Here is a 9019-nt window from a genome sequence, read left to right on the forward strand (position 1 = left end):
ATGCACGTCCTTAGATTTCTGAATCGAATTTTTCGGAAGCAGAATGTATATTCCACATTTCTGCTTCGGAAACAACCCACTCTGAACATCTCAATTCGGGTAATTATATGTATGCTTGCTGGTCGCAGATAAGGACAGTAAAGAAAAATGAGTTTATTATGTCTTCACGTGGCAAAAATGCTTACATGGTACGCTATTGACAATCGTTATATGCGGGCGTGGACTTCAATCAAATAATGCATTTTTGTCAGATCTTTTCCAATAATTACAATTAACGACCCCACATTAAATAATAAAAGACCTGGAAGACCCAAAAAAAGTAATGTTCGCATTAGATCATCGCCACGTTGTATAGGCCACGAAAATCCACTATATATGCGCGACCCACCAAACGCTTGTTCAATTGAACGAATCGACGGGATCAAAGCAAAACCGACCTGGAAAAATGGCGTTTTCAAGCTCTCTGCTAATTTCACAGGTTCTCTTCTTCTTCTTAGTCTCATTATCTTCATGGACATCTGCGACTTCCACGATTCAGCAGACCTTCTTTCGTTGCCTTTCGACCAATTCCATGAACTCTGTTCCCCTTTCCTCTTACTACACCCCGTATAACGTCTCTTCCTTCACGTCTGTCCTTAATTCCACGGCGACCAACTTCCGGTACTTGCTTCCGACCGTGCCGAAGCCCGTGATCATCTTCACCCCGCTGTCCGAGGCCCATGTCCAGGCCACTGTCCTCTGCTCGAGGCAGTTTGGGCTCGCCCTCCGCGTCCGGAGTGGGGGCCATGACTACGAGGCCGTCTCCTACGTGTCCCAGATTGAGTCCCCCTTCATCGTGCTTGACCTGGCCCACCTCCGAGCCATCCAGGTAGACATCCCCCGGGGCACGGCGTGGGCACAAGCAGGAGCCACGGTGGGGGAGGTCTATTACCGGATCGCCGAGAAAAGCAAGGTCCACGGGTTCCCGATGGGCGTGTGGACGAGCTTGGGCATCGGGGGCCACATAACCGGCGGGGCCTACGGGTCAATGATGAGGAAGTTTGGGCTTGGGGCCGACAATGTTCTCGACGTCAGAATGGTCGGCTCCAAGGGAAAGATTCTTGACCGGAAGGCGATGGGGGAGGATCTGTTCTGGGCACTCAGGGGAGGCGGTGGAGGCAGTTTCGGCATAATCCTGGCTTGGAAGTTGAAATTGGTCAATGTGCCTGAGACGGTGACTGTGTTCACAGTCACCAAGAGCCTCGAACAAGGGGCGACGAAGCTCCTGTACAAATGGCAACAGGTAGCACCAAAGCTCGATGACAGGCTCTTCCTCAGAGTCATCATCCAGGCCTCGAGTGCCAACCTGACGGCAAACCGGACAGTGGCAACCTCCTACAACGCCCTCTTCCTAGGAGACCCCAACACCCTCCTCGGGATCATGGGCAAGCGCGTCCCCAAGCTGGGACTAACGCTGGCTGACTGCATCAAGATGAGCTGGATCAGGTCGGTCCTGTATATGGCGGGGTACCCGAACAACACCACCCGGGAGGTCCTCCTCCAGGGGAAGTCCCTGTTCCGAACCTACTACAAGGCCAAGTCCGACTTCGTGAGGACCCCAATCCCTGAGAAGGGCCTCTTGGGCCTACAGAAGATATACTTCGAAGAGGAGATCCCGTTCATGATATGGACCCCGTACGGCGGGGCAATGGCCCGGGTCCCCGAGTCGGCCACACCGTTTCCGCACCGGCACGGCACACTGTTCAAGATCCAGTATTTGGTGTCCTGGCAGGATGGGACCAAGAATATGGCCAGGCATATGAGCTGGATCAGGAAGCTGTATGATTACATGGGTCCTTATGTGTCCAAGAATCCTAGAGAGGCCTACGTGAATTACAGGGACCTTGATTTGGGTATGAACAAGAAAGGTGTCAACAGCTTGACGGAGGCAAGTTCTTGGGGATTGAAGTATTACAAGAGCAATTTCTACAGGTTGGTTCAGGTCAAGGCCAAGGTTGACCCTGATAACTTCTTTAGGCACGAGCAGAGCATTCCTCCTCTTCCTGTGAAGAGAGGGAGTAAGGGAGTGTTGATGGGTTAGTTCAAAGATTAGCTTGGACCTCTTCATAGTTTGATGGCTGTATTTGGTTTTTTATTTTATTTTTGTCTCTTCTTGACATTGGGTTCTTCCCCTACATTTGAGTAACCTAAAGGCAGTGTGTGTTGGTAAAAAGAACGATACTTGCGGAGAACGCCCAGATAATTTTCCCAATACTATTTCTGTGAAAATTAAATAGGATAGAGTCTTGAAAGAAAGCGAAGAGATGAATAGAAAAATAACATCAGAATTTTAATGTGGAAAACCCGGTGAAGGGAAAAATCACGGGACCGTAGTCCACTTGAAACTTCCACTATAGTAAATAATGGGATACAACTTCACCCCGAGGTGGATCTCTGTCTTCAATTTGTGGATCTATACCTGTCAAAAATTGGATAACTCACTAAAAAAAAAAATACTCTCTTGGAAGAAGAATGATCGTTTCTTCCGCTACACTCCGATGTTCTTGTATCTCTTTTCTCATATCACTTTCATTGAGAAGGACTCCTATTTATAGGAGAAAAAGCAATCCCAATTGTACGATATGAGAAGATCACTTTGATTTGTTTCTGTTAAATATCTCTTGAATTTTATGTACCCGGTCCAGTTCATCAGCCAACTCGATATATTTTTGTGCGGCTCAAAAGTGAAGAAAAAAATTGAGATTTAGTTCGTGATGGGAGAGTTGAGCTAATAGGCCCAACTCACAGCAAGCGAACAAATCTCCATTGCGTGCGAACAAATCTGTATGGGGGTTCAAGGGCAACGCCCTTGAGAAATTTTTTTTTGGGCTCTATTTATACTGTGGCTAGGGTTTTTTTTTCGATTGATTGAGGATTTTTCTTATGTGAGTGACTAGTGAGCCGTGTGCTTTTGTTTAATCGATAAAACTGACTTCCGTAATCTGTACTCTCTTTGATTATAGTGGAATCTTGTTTTGCCTCACCTGTGGACGTAGATCACCTTGATCGAACCACGTAAATCCTTATGTTACGTGTTCGCTTTCGCATTTGTTACAATAGTTTCCCAATCTCCCTTGATTTGATTTGAGAAGATCGTGTTACTTTATCTCCCGATATCTCTTGATTTTCTTTCCTCAATGATTTGAGAAGATCACGTGACTTTATCTCCCTATCCCTTCTTCTTTTTTTTTTTTAACATATATACACTATTGACATTGCGCCACCAATTGGGAGGGACCAACTCAACAGTGTGCACAGTGAGCTTAGTCAAAGGCAAACATCAGTTTGCATCTCTCTCTCTGTCTCAACTTCTATAATCCATGATAGCGAATGGTACTTCCGAATACTTTACGGTTGTAAACTTGTAATAGCGGAAAAGGGCGGTCGAAGGATATTCAAAGTTTGGTCGTGATAGACTCGACAAATGCGACAAATTTTTATGGCTTTTGAGATGGACAACTTTACTTTGTTGTCTGTGAATCGCTTTTTGTACGAAAAGAGATTATAAAAAGCGCCTCTTTATGCAAAGGCGAAGGAGCAGACCCTGTAAACGGAAGGTGACATATCTCTCTCTCTCTCTCCCTCTCTCGGGGTGACCTAGAGAAGATGGAGACAATGACAACAAGGCAGGCGACTGAAGACCTGTTTGGTAACATTTCTGTTTCAAAAAAGTGATTCTGATTAGAATCAATTGTTTCGATTCTGTTCTTTGGATGAGTTTAGAGAATTAAAATGCATTTGGTAACTACATAAAATTTATGTTTCTGGAATATAAACACGTTTGGTAACTGTACAAAATTTCTATTTTGAGAAATAATTTCTCTTCCCAATTTTTCATTTAAATCAAATAAATATATAATTACATTTGATGACTTTCCTCGAACCCCACAATTGCGATCTTCTTGCAGCATGACATATTTTTTGCCAAAATAGAGATGCTTCAGATTTGTTCCTTGGAAGGATAATACGCTAAAATTGTTGTTTTCTCATGCTACTTTTAAGGCTATGCATACACCAAGGATGAAAGAGATGACTATGATTATTTTTCATTGCTCATAATGAATAAAATCCATCTCTGCTACATAGGTGGCTCAGTTTTATCCTTGAATACCATGCGGATGGTCATTGATGCAGCATGGTACTCCAACAACAAATTAGCCAAAGCTTAGTAAAACTCGATAGGAAAAATTACTAAAAATAGGATTGGCTAGTTGAATGGACCCATTTCCTACCTTTTAAGATTTCTTTTCGGGATTTTTCGGAACGATTTGCCTTTGAGAGGCAAAATCGTTATTTGGGAGAAATCAAAAGGTAAAACCATAAAAAAAAAAAAAAATAGGATTAACTAGTTGAAATGACTTATCTCCTAATTTTTGAGATTTTTTTGGAATTTTTTTCCCTTTTTTTAGAATTTTTATGAATTTTCCATTTTTTGGATTTTTTTAATCATTGTCTGATTTTTTTTAAGTTTTTATTAATTTTTGAAATTTTTATTAAAAAAAGTTATCCAGTGCGGGTCACGTTGACCCCGGCCCACACCTCGTGGGCGCTTGACAAAAGTGAAATACGACTATTGTTGCCTTTGATTCTCAAAAATGTTCTTTTTTGGGAGAATCAACTTGTTTTTTCTTATTTTTGGTTCAAAAGTGTTTCCGAGTGCAAAATCAGAATTAGAATCATTTGCATTACCAAATATGTTTCTGATTTTTTTTTTGTTCCAGGGAACAAAAACATAGGAATAGAAATGTACCAAACATGTCCTAAATGACAAATTGCACGGTACCCCCCCCCTCCCCTCTCCCCCCTCTCTCTCTCTCTCTCTCTCATTGCTTGATTAATTCAACACAGTTTGATCCGCTTCTCGCAGCAATGAACTTCCTACAAATGATCATCCGCACTCTGGGCTCGATCTTGAATGACGTCAACACCACGTACCAATCACACCGGCAGCCGGCATCATCCGAACTCTTATCTTCCCGGATTCTCTATCCATGAATGTTGGCCGCTGGGCTCGATCGTCACCGGCAACAACATCATCCGAACTCTAGCTTCCCCAATTCTTTGTCCATGGATGCCGCCAACGTTGCGGCTGCGATCTCGTTTTTCAACGAGCAGACAGCCTACAAGTTCAAGGGGTATTTCAATTTGGCCAAGGAAGAGTTTGCCAGGGCACTTCGAGCCAAAGAGTGGGGGCTCGTCGACGACACCATCGTTCCTTACAGCAACGTCCAACCCATACTGCTCTATTAGCTTTATTTGTAATATATTTTAAATTTATATTAAAAAGAAAATAAAAAATTCTGAATTTTTTTTTATATATTTCCCTGGCGTTTTAGCAATATAATCATTTTATAAATTTATAAGAATTATTTTTTTAAAATTGAGTTAATTATGGGATTATTTAAGTAATATAAGTCGGATAAGGTATGGGTAATTATATTTACATTGCCATAAATTGGTCACTGACCTACTTGTTTGATAGATTTAATGGCAGTCACGACGGTGCTGGCACGCTCTCCTCGATGATAGTGCTACCTTAGGCAGGTTCGACAATGCAGCACTGGCTAGTCAGAAGAATTTGAACAACCTTCAGATATTGGCACGATAGTCAATGTGTGAACTTCTCAATAGAGCGCTCACACAGTATTTAATTGGGTAGTCTTAAGTCTACCGGACTTTTTGCCAAATCTCATATATAATTAGTGATATTGCAATGTGTGTCTAGGAGCGCTTGTTATATTTGTAGCGCAAGGAATGTTTCCATATTCGGGGTAATATTTAACATGGGAAAAGTATCGACCAAAAAATAAAACATGGGAAAAGTTAATTCTTTGGAAACTCTAAAATTTTACTCAATTGCTTGTCCCCTCACACATGGGGACTTCTAGATTCAATTCTAAAGACGATTAAATTTATACGTGTCATGCCTTAATTCCCCTCGTAAAATAACTTATTGTCCACACTCGCAATATAACAAGATAAAAGCCCATTCATCAAATAACATTTACCTCCTGGGCATGGGTCGGTTGAACTGGGCGAACTTGCCTGGAAATGCCATTTGAATACTAGCGCTTGGCCCATTTCAGACTGGCACTTGGGTGTCAAGACGGACTCTCGAAAGCAATCGTTAAGTTTTCCTTAAGTTCTTCTTCTTCTTCTTCTTCTTCTTCTTCTTCTCCTTATTTTATTTTTTTTTTTCAAATTTGGTGAGAGAACCAAGCTTGTGAGGATATGTACATTATGTTTTAGGAAACACATCCGTGATTGAGAGATTGATTGTAACTTTGTGAGACTCTGATTGATAGTGCATTTTTTGCTGTTAGTTCTCTCAATGAAGTAAGTACCGACACACAAATCGAACAACATAAGTCTCCAGTGTCTTTATTGTTTCTCATTGATTTCCCTTATAATTTTGCCATCTCGTTTGTGGTATTCAATTGCAAGATCTGTTAGCTTCATGTTATTTCACAACAATTGATATCAAAGCGTAGGCTAGGATTTTTGTAGTTAATTTAGCGTTCTCATTTTCTTGTCATCATCCAGAGGTTCTATTCTTGTGATTGTGTCTAGGGCCAAGGTTCAAATTTATAAGTTAAATAATAGGAACAACTTTGAATTGTAAAGCGTGAAGATGCATGCCCTATTAACTACGCAAAGGTCAAGGAGTTGCATGGAAATTATAAGTTATCGGTAGCCGTGAAAGGGGCTGATAACAATGAGTTGACGGAAAAGACACAGTATAATTCAATTGAATCTCCAAGACGATGTGCTAAATAAAGTGGACAGGGAGAATGACGCCATAGTATTGGGCTTAATTTAGGCCATTTTGTAGTGCGTTGAATCTCGCCATGATGATCGAAGCACAAGTGTCTCGAAAGAACCGGTTCTCTCCGTGTCTGTTCGCTCCGGCTTCGGGTGTTTATTTCAGATTGTCGAGCACTCTGCAAATTTTCGAAGTTTTTTTTGTCAATCGGTTTATTTGATTTCGTGATCAACGGGTATCATTTTGCATTGTTCTCTCCCAATCTAGAGTTAAATTAGATTTGGGTGTTCTTCTATCCCGATCTAGATATAGATCTGGGATTTATAAGGCATTTTCTGTACTTTTTCAACCTATTTGTGTTGTTCTTATCTCCGTTCGGTGATGGTGCTAGAGACGCCAAGGCTTGACTCGCACTTCCTTTTGGCAAAACCCCATAGCTATTGGAGAGAGATTTCTCGGTATGTGCTCATCACCGATAATGATGCTAGATTCGGAGATCGACCACTGTCTGTGCTTTGATGCAACAACCATCCTTGAAGAATGAGCGAGTTTTCGCAGGCTATATTAAGTTGATTCACTTTTAAATTTGCTTGCTTTGTGGGATTTTTATTTTTAGTTTGAAGTGATATATCTCTTTTTTATAGGAAATGAAAATCTTTCTTTCGGCAAAAAAACAAAACTCACCATGAATTGATCTTGCTCTTTCGATCAAATCTAACCTTTTTGTCAATATGGTTATATCTTGATCCCGACATGTTGAAAAATTGCACCCATCAAGGGCAAAGAAAATATACCTACCTTTATTGCGATAATTGATTGTGATAATTATGGGCAGATTTATTTCCTATTGAATACATGGAGAGAGATATGGTATCTTCTCTATTAAGAACGTACGTTCGTTCTACCAATCTACACTCAAGAACTCTCTCAAAAACTGTCTTTGAAAAACTCTCTCGAAGAACGATCGATCTACGGATCTAGATCGTTTTCTCACTTGTGATTGGAGCTCTTAGTCCGTAGCTATCGAGGTATGTTCGTTTTACGAGATATACTTCTCCGATCGGTGATTCAAGATAATTCTAAGGCATGTAATTTAGTGTAATCCGATGCGTATATGTACGTATATGTTATAGGGATTCGTTCCTTTCATTGGTATCAAAACATAGTTGTTCTTGTTTCCCGATCGTATTGTGTTTTATTGTTAATTCAAGCGCAACAATCCCTTTTTTCGTTGGTACTGTTCATTGTTCGTTCGTGAATTTCTATGCAATAATTTTTTTTTTTAGAATACATAGTTAGAATGGCCTCGGTGAGATGAGAAATTTGAGCGGTCGCCTGTCATGAAGCGACCCCAGCAGAGGCCGCATGCGCTACACGCTGCTATGGGATTCGATTCCTAAGGTAGCAAAGAAATGTCACTTTTTCGTGTAATTTAGCTCAGTAAAAATAGCATATAAGTATACCATCAAACTCGTATAGACGAGACGAGCGTTTGAGGGGTGGCTTGTCATCGGATAGAGCTACACGTATTGCCACGGGCTAGAGGGGTCCGGTAAGTGTGGGCTTCACGCACCCATGTGCGCGGTACATGCACGTGCTCCGGACTAGGTTTTGACTATCCCAAAACCGGTTCAACTTATCTTAGACCTGGCTCAGGATATCCCGGACCCGATTCCGTTTTGTTACAACCCAGTTAATCCCTATTTTTCCTAAAAGATTGCAATTTGGTCCTCGATTTTTTCAAAAATTGTAATTTGGTCACTGGACTTTTTGAAATTGCAATTTTTTTTTTTGGGTAAGGTAAGTATTTATTGATATGTCAAAAGCACTAATTACAAGGATGAAGCCGAACACAAAAACCTCGAACCCACTATGACACTTGAGTGTGTCCTAGGGGGTACAAAGGTGTAGCGGCAATGCAAAATACAAGCTGTTTGTGGAGCGCAAACAACAAAGGACATAACCGAAGTCCATACCGGAACTAAAAGAAAACTAGCCAAATAGCGCCAACTAGTAGAGAGCAACACTAACCAGCAAGGAGAAAACAAAAGCAAAGCAGAAAACCGGGTCCTAAGGAACGTCGGAGCGGTCTGCAAAGATGGCCTCGGAGATGCCCCAATTACACTACACCCGCCTATTGCGAATATTGTCTTCAATGCGATGTAGGGAGAGAGCTTTGTCCCCGACCACTTTACGAAGGTGTTTGATGAGAGCCTG

At 41.5% G+C, this 9019-nt stretch overlaps 1 protein-coding gene across 1 annotated transcript; it reads left to right on the plus strand.

The window, feature by feature from the left end:
- The first annotated feature begins 416 nt into the window (after nt 1-416).
- On the plus strand, nt 417-2171 carry LOC115727451 (berberine bridge enzyme-like 15). Its single transcript, XM_030657671.2, has one exon. The coding sequence runs from the start codon at nt 446-448 to the stop codon at nt 2078-2080; it is 1635 nt and encodes a 544-aa protein (XP_030513531.1). The 5' UTR covers nt 417-445; the 3' UTR covers nt 2081-2171.
- The last annotated feature ends 6848 nt before the right edge of the window (nt 2172-9019 follow it).

Source organism: Rhodamnia argentea, chromosome 3 (assembly GCF_020921035.1).
Source record: "Rhodamnia argentea isolate NSW1041297 chromosome 3, ASM2092103v1, whole genome shotgun sequence".
Taxonomy (NCBI): domain Eukaryota; kingdom Viridiplantae; phylum Streptophyta; class Magnoliopsida; order Myrtales; family Myrtaceae; genus Rhodamnia; species Rhodamnia argentea.